This window comes from Pipra filicauda, unplaced genomic scaffold (assembly GCF_003945595.2).
Source record: "Pipra filicauda isolate LSUMZ 115617 unplaced genomic scaffold, ASM394559v2 scaffold3_size10097308_pilon, whole genome shotgun sequence".
Classification (NCBI taxonomy): Eukaryota; Metazoa; Chordata; class Aves; order Passeriformes; family Pipridae; genus Pipra; species Pipra filicauda.
This window is the reverse complement of record NW_024104532.1, coordinates 6,215,505-6,232,951: the sequence shown is the minus strand read 5'-3', so window position 1 is coordinate 6,232,951 and position 17,447 is coordinate 6,215,505. Positions and strand designations below refer to the sequence as shown.

General features: G+C 47.0%; 1 protein-coding gene across 1 annotated transcript; it reads left to right on the top strand.

Annotated features, from left to right (window-relative positions):
- Positions 1–6,541: 6,541 nt before the first annotated feature.
- On the top strand, positions 6,542–15,624 carry GFRA3 (GDNF family receptor alpha 3). Its single transcript, XM_027718541.2, has 8 exons — positions 6,542–6,704; positions 10,401–10,676; positions 11,364–11,456; positions 11,883–12,228; positions 12,307–12,416; positions 13,479–13,613; positions 14,565–14,695; positions 15,003–15,624. The coding sequence occupies exons 1-8, from the start codon at positions 6,662–6,664 to the stop codon at positions 15,141–15,143; spliced, it is 1,275 nt and encodes a 424-aa protein (XP_027574342.1). The 5' UTR covers positions 6,542–6,661; the 3' UTR covers positions 15,144–15,624.
- Positions 15,625–17,447: the final 1,823 nt, after the last annotated feature.

The window sequence follows — 17,447 nt, the reverse complement described above, 5'->3', positions numbered from 1 at the left end:
TGACTAGGACATCTTCCATTTTATTGCAAATTATCTAGATCATTGGGGTAAAAGAGGTGCATGAGCATAGCTGTGATGGTGCCTCAGCTATTGGCACAGCTTCCCTTCAGCATGAGTTAGTAAAAAATAAAACAGACCAAAAACACCACAACAGTGTCTATAAATAGCTACTAAAAAAATTGGGCAGCTTTACCCTTTTGGTTTGCACGCAAAACCTCAGAGACAGGCCTTCTCACACATTAGCTAAACAGCCTTAGTGTTCTGGAGCACAATTGCCTACAGCCCACGGAGTCTCCCTTTACATTTGTTCTGGCTGACCTTTGCCAGTATAAAAACCTCAGTTAAAATCTCTCTTAGTGCAGTGAGGTATCCTCCTCGACTGTCAACACTCTTGCTGATAGCTCTTAAGGCAAGTACTTTATTGGCTGCTTAAAAAGAACAGAAGGGGTAGGAGGGAAGAAAGGATTTTTCTGAGGACAGACAAAGAAATTGGAAATCCTAGAAACCTTGTTGCTGAGGCAGAACTAGTAAAGAAAGCCTCGTCCATCTGGACAGAGCAGCTCTGTGCTGTGGTACAAAGTCCTGCCATGTAACACAGAATCACAGAAGCAGAGAGTGGGCTGAGTTGGAAGGGACCCATCAGGATCATCGAGTCCAACTGCTGGCCCACCTGCACAGGACACCCCAACAAGCCCACTCTGCACCTGAGAGTTGTCCAAAGGTTTCTTTAACTCAGGCAGGTTTGGTGCCGTGACCACTTCCCTGGGGATCCTGTTCCAGTGCTCAGCCATCCTTTGGGTGAAAATCCTTTTCCTGATATCCAACCTAAACCTTCCCTGACTTAGCCCCAGCCATTTCCTCAAGTCCTGTCACTGGTCACAAGAGTGAAGAGATCAGTACCTGCCCCTCCACTGTCCCTTGGGAGGGTGTTGAAGAGCCCAATGAGGTCTCCCCTCAGTCTCCTCTTCTCCAGGCTGAACAAACCAAGTGTCCTCAGCTGCTCCTCATACAGCTTCCCCTCCAGACCCTTCACCTTTCTCATGGCCCTTCTTTGGACACCCTCTAATACCTTAATGTCTTTTTTATATTGTGGTGCCCCAAACTGCCCCCAAAACTTGAGCTGAGGCCACCTCAGTGCAGAGCAGAGGGGGACAACCCCCTCCCTTGCCCAGCTGGCGATGCTGTGCCTGATGCCCCCCAGGACAGGCCGGCCCTCCTGGCTGCCAGGGAACACTGTTGACTTAGTAGGAGCGGCTCAGTACCTGGGTCTTTCCTGGTAGCCTCTAAAGCACCTAATGCTGCTGATAAGATGTAAAGTAAACAGCCCCCGGGCTGCTGCCCTGCCATGTGCCCATCTCTTTTACAAGCAAAGAGGAGAAAATTGTCCTGCAAGTCAATTCAGCTTCACTTGAGACAAGGAGAGACAATATGCATCATGGACATACCAGGATCAGAACAATGGGCTCACAGCACATCACTTAAGTGTCTTTGAATCAAACATAGTGTAATGCATTATTAAAGTGACTTACTTTTTCTATGTTCTCACCTCTAAAAAGGTTCAGTAGGCAGTAGGGCACTGCTGTTCTAAGGTGCTCCTCCTTTCTTCTCTTGAAGAAATATTTTTGCTTTCCTTTTACAAATAATTTTTCTTCTGAGCTGCTCATGCCTTGGATTGGTTCTGTCATCCAAGCATGTGCACACTAACCACTGCCTTAACTAGTTGGTGGGAAGGGACCTACAGAGTCTCTAATCCAAGACATCTGTGCTAGGCAGTACTACCACCAACACAAGAGCAGGTCAGCTGTGGCTTTTTCTACAAGTTTGGATACAGACTCCGATACATCTCCAGATAAACTATTCTTGTACTGCAACAAACTCTTAGTGAAAAAAATTTTTACAGCATCCAGCCTGAACAACTCAAGCTAGAACCTGTGGCCATCATCACTTCTTATATCACCTGTCATTTGGATTTGCTGCCTTTGCAGCTCACCTTCAAGTAGCTGTAGGCTGATAGTAGATCATCTGTGAAATTCCTCTTTGCCAAGCAAACAAGCCTAGCTCTGTTAATCTCTTTGTAGGTCACATGCTACCATGTTGGTAGCCCTCCACTGGATCCTCTTTAGTTCCTCCACATCCCTCTTGAACTTCAGGGGCGGGAAACTGTGCACAGCAGTCCAGGTGTGGCTAAGCAGACATGAATAAATTCCTTCAGTGTCTGGCCATGTTCTTCCTAACAGTGTGATGTGTGGGTTGCCTCATTCGCAATCAGAGCTTACTGGTATCCATGGCAACTGCCAGCTCCTTCCAGTGGGGCTGCTCCTCAGCCACTCAGTCCTCAGCCAGGAAAGATGCGTGGGATCACTTTGCCCTGTTACAGAACTTCACTCTCCTTCCTGAACATCAGAAGGCACCTGTTGACCCAGTCCTTTCATTTCTCAAAGTCCCTCTGGAGTGAAGCTCTTGTTCACATGTCAATTGCTTACTCTGAATTTTTATCATCATAAATTTCCTAGTTCCTTTTTCCTGTAGGATGACTTACAGACAGTAGGATGACTTACAGACAGTTATTCTCCACCAAAGACAGTCTACCCATTGAGCTGTATGATTGTAGCTATTCAGACAGACACATAAATGTCTCTGACCTTCCTGCTGTGGGCCACACTGAGGCTAAAATACAAGAGCAGCTTTGAATGTTTTATTCATAGGAACAAAAGAATGAAATTATCTGAGCCAGAAGTGGCCAAGGACCCCAGGTACTGATGCAGAAAACTATGGGCAGGTGCCATGGATGTCAACCCCCTGAACCTTCTTTGGCAATGAGCATCCAGGGCTGTTTGGGGCACTAGCACTCATTCTAGGAAATGGAGGAGGTTTTTATTTGGTTTTCTATAAATATAGACATGAACTTCTGCCAGGTTGTTTGCATTAGGTTAATATTTCTGTAGTGTACAGGTGTTACTATGAGCTGTGAATGTCTGCTGCCTGTCTCTAGCACCACAGAGTGTGGTGCTGTAAATATTAGCCCAGGCAGAGAGTGTTTGCTCAGCCCTCCTCCGTGCTGCCTCCCCCAGCAGTACTCTGATAGTGCTCCTGACAAACGGCCCAGGCTCAGCATCTCCTGCACTGCACAGCAACGTGCTCTGGTTTTGACTCAAGGAGGGTGGTACTGACCAAATCCTGACAAAAGCAGCAGAAGCACCAGTGTGCTACAATCTTCATCAGATTAGTACTATACAGAATAAGGTACGACTAAGTAACTCAGCACATACTGCAAACTGTGGTAAAACCCCTTCTTCACTGGCTGTGGCAGTCGTGGATGTAGAGAAGAAATGTCTCGCACATCACCGGAACTGCTACTTGCTTTAATACAGTGATATACAGTGATTTCAGAGGAAAACTAATGATTTTTGCTCTCAAAAGGGCTCCCCAGTAATGGAAAGGACTGTCCATTGCAGTTGATCTGAACAGAAGAAGAAACTATCCTGCAGATACTGCAGGGATCTTCCTACTGCCAAAGACAGGAACAACAAATGAGCAAACAGCACCAGCATGGTGAGTGGGTTTCCTGTTCACAGAGGACCCTGTATGCACCTCACACAGAGTACGTTTTGGTAAAACAAAATACTGGCAAAGATCAGACAAAAATTTACTTACTATGAGCCTTAGTCACACATCTATTTCAGAGAATTATAGAATCATGTAATCGTTGAGGTTGGAAAAGACTTTTAAGATCATGGAGCCCAATCATTAACTTGGCCACTGCCAAGACCACCAAGCGCCCTGTGTACATGTCTAATAAATCCCTCCAGGAGTGGGGACTCCACCACTGCCCTGGGCAGCCTGTGCCAGGTCTGGACAGTGCTTTCTGTGAAGAAATTCTTCCTGATGTCCAACCTGAATCTCCCCTGGCACAGCTTGAGGCTGTTTCCTTTTGTCACATCCCTTGTTCCCTGGGAGCAGAGTCTGACCCCCACCTGGCTCCACTCTCCTGTCAGGGAGTTGGAGAGAGGCAAGAAGGTCCCCCCTGAGCTTCCTTTTCTCCAGGCTGAGCCCCTCCAGCTCCCTCAGCTGCTCCTGGAGCATTCCCTGAGGTTGTTGTGACCTAAGGGCAGGATCCAGCACTTGGCCTTTTTGAACCTCATGCAATTGGCCTCAGCCCACAGACCCAGCCTGTCCAGATCCCTCTGTACAACCTTCCTACCCTACTACAGCCACCCAGCTTGGTGTCATCTGTCATCACAGGACCTTACATGAACCCGCAAAGAGCAACAAAGACAACATAAAGCACAGAACTGGGGCTAAAAGCTGAGGAAATTAGATCAGAGTTGATCACTGTTTATGTAGCTGTTCGAGGTCAAAGGCCTGGACCTTGCATGGAATTAGAGAAACTGATTCCTGACATATTTTACATTACCCTGGTAGATGACCCTCACAGGTCAGAGCTGGCCTATACAATTTCAGATGGAAAGAATGATGAAAGCCTCAGTCGTGAGAGGCTGGTAATTATCCAACTCTCTGAGACCTTTAATGAGGTTACAGTGCTGGTAACCTCCGTGTGGGGAGGGAGAACTAACCAAATAAGCCTGTATGTCATGGGCCCTAGGCAGAGACACACAGAAGTCTGCAAAATCAAGAAAGGGACCCTTCCAATGCAGTCACAGGTTGTGCTGGCTATTGAAGAGCAGTGAATTGGCCACCCCTTTGCCAGACATCAAGTTAGAGCTCCTTTACTTGGCCACTTGCCAAGGGAACTCAAAAACACAGTTACACATTCGGTATGGAAAGGAGAATTTTCCCTTTCCTTTTATATCTGCTGCAGAGCGTAATTCAAAGCTGAGTTAGTGAATCATTTCAGAGGGCTTTGGGTGAAGATTTATAATCACAGAATCAGAAAAACAATCTGGAAAGGAACTTGTAAGATCCTCTACACTGTTCTCTTGTACCAAGCAGGACTAATCTGTCTACAGCTGTTCTTAAAGGTCCTGAGTACACATGATCTTTTGTTTTTCTTCGCTCCCCACAAAAGTTGTTATCCTGTTGTAGAAAAAAATGTATTAGTCCTTGACAAATCCATCTGGGAGACAAATAGCAAGTCTGTTATTTTCCTAGGGCTTGAAAATTAATTGTTTATATAGCAGAGCTTCCTCTCCTGAGGTCGTCATCATTTTCTATATCCACAAGTTGGTAACACATTCCACAAACTCCCTGTACCACTGGTACTCCTGTAATGAGGGATGTCTGGGCAGCTCTTATCTCTCAGTGTTGTGCAATGGATGATTCTGCATGGTTTTGCTGCCAAGCAGCCTGGAATATAAATGGCAGTGCCCAATTTTCTTTCCTTTTAACCATCATTCAAATTGTGTAGAAAAGATGCTCCTACAGTGTCAAAGTATACAAATCCATGATTGTAGAAGGCAACATTTCTTCTTCTCCTGCCTGTTACTCCTCACAAGTTGCACACTAGTGTACTAATATTCCATCCATATTAGTAATCCAAACATGTCTCTACTGTGCCACAGTCATAATTTGGATCGTGATTAAAAACTCTCAGATCTACTTGTTTATTCTTACCATGTCTCACAATAACATAAAGTTCACAGCATCAAGCCAGTCCTTTTTTTCATATTGCCATTACAAATAAATCTCTTTGCTCCTAGTTTTTCTTCAGCCTAACTCCTCTGTCTCCTCCGTCTGAATGGTAACTGCAAACAGTTAATTTGAAAGTTAAAAAGGCTCTATCCCATCCACCATTTTCCTTAAGCTCCTCCAACTATTAAACTTTAAATAGACTTAAAGCCATGGCGAGAATGGTTTTCCTCTCTGCCTTAAGCATGAAGTAGAGCCTCCAGCGTTTGTGGACGAGTTGTTCCTATTCAGTAGAGATCTCCCACAGCAGTTCCCCGTGAGCAGTAAGCAGGAGGACTAACCTTTTTCAAAACTCGGGATGAGGCGGGCACCACTGAATTGGATTGTGAATACTTAATGTATTTGCACAGTTATTTCCCTTTCTGTCGGGCTTTGCGGGCAGAAGGGGTAGGTCTCTCCACTCCCACAAACAATCGACCTACAAAAGGTTGGCCTCATTTTCATCTACTGATGTTTGACGTGCATGTGTTGGACCGTGACTTTTTCGCACTGGTTAACGCGATCTTAGGGTGCAAACTAAAAGGAAGGATCTGTTCAAAAGAAGCACAGCTGCCTAAATGCCGGGTGGGCTCTCGGAAACGCCTGGGTGCACACAGGCAGCTCCACCGAGGCGGAGCCAGCAACAGGTAAGAAACTGAAACAACACCCTTCACAACAAAGCCAAGAAGCACCAGGGGAATCGAGTCAAAAGCCAGTCAGCATCTCTCGCCTCCAAGAACACTCCTTCTGCTTGACACTTAACTGTCCTTTGCCCAGGTACGCCCCCGAAGGTGCGCAGTCACAGCTCTGCCCTCGGTACCGGGATGCGCTAAGAATCGACAAACAAACGTTCCTTTCGGAGCCGCCCAGCCCGGCCCGGCCCGGCCCGGCCCCGCCGCTCCCCCGGGGTGGGCAGGGCCGGGCCGGGGGCGGTACTCGCCGCCCGCACCTCGACGGAGCGGGCCGGGCCCGGCAGAGCCGAGGCGGGGCCGGGGGTGAGCGGCGGCCCCGGCGCTCGGAGACACCGACGGCGGGCATGGGGCCGGCGCTGCTGCTGGGGCTGCTCCTCTCCAGAGCCGGTAACGGGGCGCGGGGCGGGCAGGGCAGGGCAGGCGGCGCGTCCCCGTCCCTCTCCCGGCGGGCGGACAGATCCCGCTGCGGGGCGGCTGCGGGCGGCGCCGGGGTCGGGACCGTTCGGGTGACCGGCGCTCCCCCGGTGCTCCCGCGGTGTTATGCACGGCGCTCCCCCGGTGCTCCCGCGGTGTTATGCACGGCGCTCCCCCCGGTGCTCCCCCGGCTGCTCCGGGCGCAGGCGGCGCGTCGGAATTCGCGTTTCCAACCGGGAAAGGCGGCTGCTGCTCTCCAGGAGCGGGGACCCGCCAGTGTGACTGTGGCCAAACTAGAGGGACGCTCGGGTTGGGGGGGAGGTCTACCCTGGGGGCGAGGGGTGAGGAGCGAGGGGTGATGCTGGAGTCGATCCCCGAGGAGCGAGGGGAGATGCCGGAGCCGATCCCAGACCGCGGCCGGACGGGTACAATGCGAGGATGCGCCTGAGCGGGTCCCGGCTGCGCCGCGCTCTCGCTGGCTTCGCCTAGAGCAGTTTTTGATACCTACCCCCCATGCATTCCCTCTCTGGAGTGCTCCGAGCCCATAGTTTTCCGAGGAGAGGCTCAGTCTGCTGAGACCAATCTAAGGAGCTCCTGCAGAGATGCATCTGATGTTTCCACTCTGCCTCCTATTACTGCCAAATCACGAGAGATGAGGATTGAAATTATTCCTCTTTCCGGTTAATCTCTTGTGCAGCCTTCGTGGCTGATGTGACTGGGAACACAGAAACTACAAACGGCTCTGAAGCATTCCTAGACCCTGGCTATGGGATGTCAGTGCTTTACACTCAGGAAAAGCTGCAGCTGCTGAATATCACAATGACTGTTAAAAAATGGGCTGTTGCACTTAGACCTCAGTAGCACTGTCAGCCACATGGTTATGATAGATTTCCCCCCGGTTTTCCGTGTTCAAATGCCAATTCTTCTTTGCTAACTGTTTACAGAAAGGTTTCCCTTCTGTAATCGTCCTCTCTTTCAATACCACAGTGCACCACAGTGCACTGGATATACATATCTATATGACAGGCCATTGAGTGAAAAGGGAGAAAAAAAGATATATTATATTACCTATCCATTTTTTCTAAGGTATAAATAATAATCTGTTAATTGGTTGTTACCTTTTACCTTTTTTTAACTATGGAAGGGATTCCCATACCCATGTGGTCTTTAACATGTTCTGCAACCTAGACCATAGGTCTAGGAAAGAATTAGCTTTCTTATTCTTTCACATTGTTATCTGGAATACTTTCATTTAAAAAATTGAAATAGCTTGTCAAGTTTCAGGGTTCACAACAGTGCACAGCTATTGTATGATGTCTGTTTTAAGTTTGAGGTTTAAAGCAGCTTCACCTGAACCCACTGTGCTGAGTACAAAGCATTTCTGACAAGAGACTTTTCAGGGAGCTTAAAAAGTCATTGAGTCTCTATGTAAGAGCCAGATGAGCTACAAAGTACAGTAAGCTGATAGAAAAATAAAGAAATTTCTACAGATGAGACAAAGATACCTATACAGTATTACTGGACTGTAGGAAAAGTAGAAAGTTTGAGAAGCAGACTGGTATAGAATTATGCAGACTACTGCCTACAGCAAATAAACTGATGAAGCCAGCAAAAGGGAAGGGAGTGGAAAACAAGGTAGATGGTGAAGATGGTACATCAGGCAATATGAGCTTACCAAGATTTTTTTCTAATCTGTAGTGAAGGCAGACTGAAATAGTACTACTGCACCTGCTGAACAAAGAATGATGGGTAAGATGATGTACCCAAAGAACATTAAAGGTAGATGTAAGGCTCAGGACAGTCATTTCTTAAAACCAGCCAAGCAATATTGACCTGAAGGGAAGAAACATACTAGGTTATATATAATGTTTTAGCAAACTGTCTTGTTCCAAGACTTCATTGTACTTGTACTGTAAACATAGGTTAATAAACTGCAGAAAGGAAGGAAGATTACAGACTGAATTCACCTACCTTTGACAACATAATCATAGGATCGTAGAAAGACTTGGATTGGAAGGGACCTTAAAGCTCATCTCTTTTCACCCCCTGCCACGGGCAGAGACCCCTTTCACTAGACTGTGTTGCTCCAAGCCCCATCCAACCTGGCCTGGAACACTTCCAGGGATGGGCCAGCCACAGCTTCTCTGGGCAACCTGTGCCAGGGCCTTGCCACCTTCTGAGTAAAGAACTTCTTCCTAATGTCTAATCTAAATCTCTATTTTAAAATTGCTCTCCCTTGTCTTATCACTATCTGCCTGTATAAAAAGTTGCTTTCCCTCTTTTTTTAGAAGTACCCTTTAGGCACTGGAAGGGGCTCTAAGGTCTCCTCAGAGCCTTCTCGTCTCTAGGCTAAACACCCCCTGCTCTCCAAGCCCGTCTTCAGAGCAGAGGGGCTCTAGCCCTTGGAGCATCTTTGTGTCCACAGCTTTCTTGTGCTGAGGGCCCCAGAGTTGGATGCAGCACTGCAGGTGGGATCTCAGGAGGGCAGAGCAGAGGGGCAGAATCTCTTCCCTCAACCTGCTGGCCAGTCTGATTTTGATGCAGCCCAGGATGTGTTTGGCTTTCTGGGCTGCAAGTGCACATGGCCAGCTCATCCACAAGAACCCCCAAGTCCTTCTCTGTGGGGCTGCTCTCAATATGTTCATCTTCCAGTCCAGATTCATGTCTGGGATTGCCCTGACCATGTGCAGCACCTGCACTTGGACTTGTTGAACTTCATGAGATTTTTGTGGGCCCGCTTGCCAAGTTTTTCCAGGTCCCTCTGGATGGCAGTGTTAGGTATCACCCCTTAGGAGACAACAGTCCATATAAAAAAATTAAAAGCTGAGAAAAAAACTAGTTTTAAAGATTATGTTGTTTAATCTAAGATTATTTAATACTTCTACATAAGGTAGCATGTGTCTATATATATATATAATCAATGCATGTGTCACACAAATATATGTACACACAGAGATATAGGCAAGGGTTTACAATCAGCCAACAGGTGAAAGCTGGCAGGCTAAGCCTTCATCTGCATTTTTGGCAGGGATTTCAGGGACTATGTTTTAAATACTTAAAATGACTGCATATCAGCACTTCTAGATGAAGCTACTTGCATCTCATGTTAAGGATTCGTTTTATTATGCAAAAAATACGCGATCTTATATTTTCAAGCTCAGTAAAGTGGTTGTTTTTACACCCTATAAATGGCTTTCTCAGTACATCTCTTAATGACCAGCATATACTTTAGTAATTGCAGCAGCACTGACTCACAGCACACAGTATGGTGTTACTATGTGCTTATTGCACTGCGGTTTTCACTGCTCAGACAGAAGAGCTTCTTCAAAGCAGGCCTCAGCAACCCCGAGGTTTCACGGGGATTTACTGCTCCATAAAATGCAGAGCCAAGTTGAAAGAGTTAAGGGTGACAAAAAAAGGTTTTATTAAACAAAATTATTTTTGAGAATTTTATTTGACCTTTTGTTGCCTCTTTCATAAATGCTCATCCTTTTGTTTCTGAGTGGAGAAAGCTCTTGTTCCTTGCTACTCCACGTGAAAGACCCCAACGAGTTCTGCCTCTCACGTGGAGTCCTTGCTTCAGACAGGATCCCTGCAGAACAGTGACAAGGTGCTTGTGTGGCATTCATCCTGACTGGGGTCCTAACAATCTTTTCTCCACTCGACCAGGAGACCTCCTGGCTCTGCCCAGGAGTGACTGTGTCGTGGCAGAGCGGCTGTGCCTCTCGGACTCCACCTGCAATGCCACGTACAGGATCCTGGAAAACTGTGCCCTGGCCAAGACTCGCCTCCTTCCACTGGATCACGATAGCAGGGTCAGATGTCTGAATGCAGAGCTGGACCTTGGGAACAGCTCTTTGCTGCACTGCAAGTGTCACCGGCGCATGAAGAGACAGGAGCACTGCTTACGTGTCTTCTGGACCGTTCACTCCAGCATGACAGATGGTGAGATGAAATAATAGGAATTTACAAGGTACTAGCAAGGCTTACCCCTGCCCCCCATCTGAAAACAGCTGGGAAAGGCCACTTCCCAACACTGCAGGTATTGCTTTGGAACGACATCTAGTAAAGAGAATTTACTGCTGTGTTTGATAAGCAGGGAAAACTGGTCTGGTCTGGGAGCAGCCCTTCAAATACACCAGGGACTCTAAGATACAAAGGCAGCTACTCTGAGGCAGTTAAATTTAGCGCTGTAAAAAATACCTCAAAATGGTCCTATCTGTCCATCACTGAAAGGCACTTGTGATTATGACACACAGTGTCATGGCATCCCTGAATGTGCTGCTGTTTTTTTTAGTGGGATGCTCCTACTTGACCTCTCACTAAAGCCTGTCTGTGCTGCTCAGCTCCTCACTCGTACTGAGGCTGGAAATACCAGATGACTTAGACCAAATTCCAGCCAGATAAAATGTAATGCTGGGTTTACACACTAATACCTTTGCATTTCCAGCAGAACCATTTTTGGCATTTGGATCTGAGCAAGATAGAGCACCTCTGAACTCCAGCCTGAGGAAAGAGCTAGGCATAAATAAGAAAAATACCCATTTAAGAATAAACAAACAAACAAATAAATAAGCAAACTGGTCACAAAGCATTTCTTCCACTGCATGAAATATCTTGTATCTTGCCTAGGTTATTTCCATTTGGAGACCTCTCCCTATGAGAACCCAGCAAATGAAGAACACTGGAAGACAGATTATAATAAACTGGCAGCTCTGGTATCAGGTAAAAATTGTAATGGTTACATGATATAATGCTGCCCTCTCTTACCTTTTCAGAGGCTGAAGGTTATTAGGAACAATTTGGGGTAATGGCCCCTTTAATCAGAGGAATACCTGCTCTGGATACTTGCCTAAATTTGTCCCCACTATCAAGTGTGAATATAGCCACAGATCCAGGCCCATAAAACCGGGAATAACCCACAATGATCAATTTTCTGAAACAAGCACCCTACCACAAACTAATAAAAAAAATCTTCTTTTGTAACTAATATAACTACAGTGTCATACTGCAGGCACATACAAGGACTGATTTGCTTTGTTCTTTTTGATGTTCCAAATCTGGCCATCAAGAAAGGGCTATTCCTGCTTCCGCACAGAATCTCTTCTTGGGGCTCCGTTCATGGTTTCTGTATTTCTTGTGGCTTTACAGGCTCACAGTTAGCGGGAGATGCAACAAACCCGTGCCTGAAAGAAAGTCATGTCTGTAATCTGAGCAAGAAGTGTGTTCGCCTGCGCACAGACTACGCCTCCATCTGCACCAGGGCGGCGGGGAGTGAGGACGTGTGTGACCGGCGCAAGTGCCTCAGGGGGCTGAGGAATTTCTTTGAGAAAGTCCCTGAGGATTTCACCAAGAGGATCCTCTTCTGTCCGTGTCAGGATGAATTTTGTGGAGAAAGACGCCGGAAAACTATTGTTCCTGATTGTTCCTTCCAGTCTAACACCAAACCCAGTTGCCTCTGGCTGCTGGACTTATGCTTAGAGGACCCTTTCTGCAAGTAGGTCCGGCAGCAGCGGATGTTGGCCAAGAGAGGAAAACAACGTAGACACTGATGGTCTCCTTTTCCTTCCTACAGATCCCGACTGGCTGACTTCCAACAAAACTGTCAACCTGCAGACACGTCTCCAGATGGCTGCTCTCTGCACAACCATGCTGCATGCCTGCAGGCTTACATGGGGATGATTGGTAAGTGATATCCACAGGAGCATACAGGGTGGATGCTTTCAGGCCACGAACTTGCAGGCACACTTTGATGCTGTAAAGGACCATCCTGCTCTCCTGCAGGACGTGGTGCTCACTGTACCAGGGAATATGCTGTACTAATTGATGCCAGTGCTCCCCCTTACCTCTGAGGTAAATGCAGCCCAAAGAGAGCTCTTCCCTGGCATTTATTGCTGTACTTTGTCCCATCCTCTGTTACCAAATCAGGAGCACTTGCCTGAGATTTCTCAACACCTGTTTGCATCATCGGCCGGTGCAAAGTGCTCTAAGGGCCTCATCAACGGGGCTCTCTGGGCTTGTGTGAACTAAGTCATTCCTGATGCAGGAGTTACATCCCATCACAGCAGGGATTAAACACTGCATTCCATCACTGCCCAACTTTTATACGCCTGATGGTTGGTTAGTATTGTGCACAATGTGTTCTCAGGGCCAGCCAGAACATGGCACTACCAGCTGTTTGAAGGAAGGTCGTCTTTGGTTTGAGTTATTTACTGCCAACAACATTTTCAGAGTGGCTCAAGAAAGGAGCTGTAAAGAGCAGCAGTATCTCAGAAGCTGTAAATATAGACTATGCCTTCCATTTTCCCAGATGCCTCTGCTGGTTTTGTGCTAAATGAACACTGGCTGAATGGCACACTATGGTGTGCAGTATTTGCTTGGCAAAAGGCACCTGGCCACACAGTGTTACCAGCTACACAAGGAGCAGGAGCACCTTTTGCTGCCATGTGGCAGTACCACAGCTGAGCCCCTGCAGGTGCTTCCCATCCTTCAGTCTAATGCATCCACCAGCTTCAGTTCCCAGTTCCCAGTACCTCTCACCATCAGAGTCAGGGGTAGCAATCTCCACACTTTCTCACAGGCCAGCAGACTTCAGGTTGGTTCATCAGGCCTGGGTCACCTGGCTGGGAGTCCTGACCTGGCCTGGGTAACACACTTATCACAGTGGAAGGCTTCTGCCTCCAGGGCAGCATTCCCTTTAGTATAATATGATTCCTGATGTTTCTTTCATCCGGGGGTTTGGGACAGGCACACCCATGACACCCAACTATGTCAGTAACTCCAGTGTGGAGGTCTCCTTGTGGTGTACCTGTGAGAGCAGCGGCAACCAGAAGGAGAAGTGTGACCAGATACTCGGCATGTTTGAGAGCAACAAATGCCTTGGTAAGCATCAATCACATCACAGAGAAACAGCTCAGCATGGGGGAATTCAAGTCCTGTGGTTTCAAGATCCTACTTCGCACTGCTCTTGCGTATAGTTCTGTCTTCTTCTGCAATGTCTCCATAATCTCCTCTGCAACCTGTGGGACCAGCCTGGCTCTGCTCTCAGAAGTGTTTCTGTATCTTTTGGAAACACTTCTGTTCATCTCAAACACCATGAAGCTATTTCCAAACACCATGCAAATGAAGGGCACTGCAAAAACTTCACAAGGGGAGGTCAGATGTGCTGTGTCCATAGGTTGCTGTGTAACCACGTCTGTGAGGATTATGGGTTGGGATTCCCCTCCTGTCCTCGTTCCTCTACTCTCCTTTGGCCCTCACTTACTTGATCAACATAAGTAGCTCCTGAGGCAGCCTGTAATTAGATTCAGCAGCATAGCAGTTACAAAAAAATCCTGTTACATGCAACTGTATTTTTTTATCTCCCTAGCATTTTAGCAACATACCTTAATGAGATTTAAATATTTAATGTTTGTAAAAGCTTCCAAAGGATATAAAAGAAACCAGCATCATTATGTAAATGATTAATATCTAAACCTAACTCCTGCAGTATAGAAGAGCCTTACACCCAGCGCTGTAGATACATCTACAACCTAAACATCCCACCTGAGATACTAAAAATCAGCCCCTTACAAAATACACAGTTGGGAAAGTCACAGAAGGACCCAAAAGTCCTCAAGTACAGTGCAGACATTTTTGCAGTCTGCTCAACCTCACAAGCAAACCCACAAACTGACAGGCCATTCACTGAACAGAAAATATATATTTTCTAAATCAAGGCCACACAGCCTGTGAGTGCATTTCCTAAAATAGCTTCCCTAGATTTCTGTTCACTAGACTCCAAGACTGCACAAGAAAAGCACAATAAGACTCTTGCTTTACTTCTGTTTGCAGAAAATGCCATTTGGTCTCAAATGCACCTGAAGCAGACAGCTCTAGAAAGACAGGAAGACTTACCTCATTCATCTTCCCTAAGCTTCCAAGGAGACAGTGCCAGCACATCTCTTGCTTCAGAAATGTCCCAGGTATGCATTGCTTTGTTGCCTTCACAAAGCAGTGAGTCAAGTAGCCTAGAGACAGTAGTCGAAAAACCTTGGATCTGGAAGTGTGTGACTTTGGACATCAAAGCGAGGGATGCCACGTGCATGTGGAACACTGAACCACTCTACCTTAAGCTGTTCCTTTCACAGACAAGCAGAAATAGGAAGCCACATGCCTGGCCACAGGAGTTTCAATGGTCTCACATTAGGGCTCAGAACTGGAGGCTCTGCAGCCAGAAGTTTGAGCATAAATGTGTCTAACTGGGACTCATCCCTCCTTTTCATTTCCTAGGTGGCTGAAGGGAAGATGCAGCAAGACAGCTCTGAACACAGCAGCATGCCTTTGGCCTCCTCTGAGCATTCTGGAGCTGCTACTTCTTGGCCTTCTCTGGCTCTGTTCCTGCCCCTGTTGCTGAACATTAACTTGGCATAAATGGAATCTTTCCTTCCCATATTATTAATCTTATTCCATATCCAGGCACGTCCCACTACAGATTTACCTTTGGGAAACAGAAGGCTTTCAGACAAGAGGAATGGAACAGCCTTACCCCAGAATAGCAGTCTCTGGAAACCTCCCAACGTACTTGCCCCCCACTTTCCCCGCGTCAGTTCGCACTGAGCTCTGCAGATGTGGTTCTCACCATTGCTTCTGCCATGTATGCATTGTGAGTAACAGCCAGGCTCATGTTCCAGCTCAGCAGTTTAAAACAAAGGTCTGAGTTCTGTCAGAACTTGTGCAGGGTTTGGTTTCTGACTGCAGGGATGACCTGACACAGGATGTCCGCCCACCCCACCTTCTGGAGCTCTTCCTCGGGCCTGCAGTCACTGAATGGTTTCTGTTGGAAGGGACCTTAAAGACGATCTTGTTCCACCCCTGCCATGGGCAGGGACACCTTCCACTAGACCAGGTTGCTCCAAGCCCCATCAAACCTGGCCTTGAGCACTTCCAGGGATGGGGCAGCCACAGCTTCTCTGGGCAACCTGTGCCAGGGCCTCACCACCCTCACAGGGAAGAAGTTTTTCCTAATATGTAATCAAAACATACATTCTTTTAGTTTAAAACCATTGCCCCATGTCCTGTCACCAAAGGCCCTGGTGTATCTGCCCTTATCATCCTCCTCTATATATTGAAAGCAGACCTACAACAGGGTCTCCACAGAGCCTTCTCTCCAGGCCAAACCAAGTCTACTGTCTCAGCCTTTCCTCATAGAAGAGGTATTCCAGCCCCCTCCTTTTCATGGCCCCCTCTTGGCCTGCTTGAACAGGTCCATGTCTGTCACGTACTGGGCACCCCAGAGCTGGATGCTGAACTCCAGGTGGGGAGGTGGTGTGAGCTGGAGGAGAAGAATCACCTCTCAGCCTGCTGGCCATGTTGCTTTTTATGCAGCCCAGGCTGCAAGATGGTTTTCTGGGCTGCAAGTGCCCATTACCTACTCATGTCCGATTTTCCATCTACCCATATCCCCAAGTCCTTTTCTGCAGGGCTGCTCTCAATCCATTCATCCCCCACTCTGTGTTGATATTGAGGGCTGTCCCAAATGAGGTGTGGCATCTTGCACTTGGACTTGTTGAACTTAATGAGGTTTGTGTGGATCTACTTCTCAAGTCTGTGAAGGGTAAGCATATCATAAAGATTAGGAGTCTGTACTCCAGGGTGGGTTGCAAAGAAAGCTCAATAAACAGACACATAAAGTCCCTGGTAAACACCATTTCTGGATTACTTTCAGTTCCCTTTTCAAATCCATTTTTTAAGTATATGAAAAATACCGTTCCAGATCAAGGACACTATATTAGAGTTTATATTCTTGCTCCATTCTGTTTTGCCCCTTGCAACATATATATAATCCATTATCACAGTTTGCAACACACTTGGGTTTTGTTGTTCAAGATGGACTTCTGTGCTCAACTCCAGTAAATTTAGTTTTACCCAGCAAAAGATGATCTCGCCTGGCCTCAGGACGAACCTTCTCAGTAACCCTTAGGGAATGCATATAGCTCATTGAAGATGTATTTACCACAAAACCCCTGGGACACTCAGTTGCAAAAATCTCCTTGTACCTCTCCACATACTCAAGTTGCCATTGCCCCTTCCAGCTGCTTGCCCCATCCATCCCCTGCTCCTCTGCCAAGTGCTGCTTCATGACCTGTTTATTCCGAGTGTAAATGTGTGCACTGTGTAACTGCTGTTAGTTTGTACTGCGTTTGCCTGTTAAATGTGGTGTTAAGTGAATATTGATTTCTAAGCATAGGTTAACAGTCTGCAATCAATTGTGTGCAAGAGTTGCCTTATCAGCCAGCCTACACTTTTGAATAGCCAGAAACTCGGCTCAAAACAGCTCCTCCATGCACATGCACAGTGCCCATTGCTCATCCTGAGAGGCAACAGATCTGAACAGTACTATACACACCCAAACAAGATTACAGTCCTGAACAGAGGCAGAACAGGTGAGTATTCTTTTTATCCTGTGCTTTATCTGTTGCCAGGGAAGCACCAGCTAGGTAATATGCTGTGGTTCCCAGTCACTCTCAGACACCTTATTACAGAATCTTACACTGTCACATGTATCAGAGTAATTATCCTTCTGCAGGGGTAATATTTCCATTTCCACTTCTACTCTCCTGTTTACTTCCTGGGTAGGTAGAACAAGGAAATCACTGCATGGAGCAGAATGATCTCCTCTGTCACACAGAGAAGCAATATGTTATTTCCGTGCAGTAGGAACAAATACCATGTCTT

Excerpts from the sequence above, each read along its gene's own strand:
- GFRA3 (XM_027718541.2), top strand. The coding sequence starts at position 6,662 with ATGGGGCCGGCGCTGCTGCTGGGGCTGCTCCTCTCCAGAGCCG. Across the intron at positions 6,705-10,400 it reads GCTGCTCCTCTCCAGAGCCG|GAGACCTCCTGGCTCTGCCC; the intron begins GTAACGGGGCGC and ends CCACTCGACCAG. Across the intron at positions 13,614-14,564 it reads TGAGAGCAACAAATGCCTTG|AAAATGCCATTTGGTCTCAA; the intron begins GTAAGCATCAAT and ends TTCTGTTTGCAG.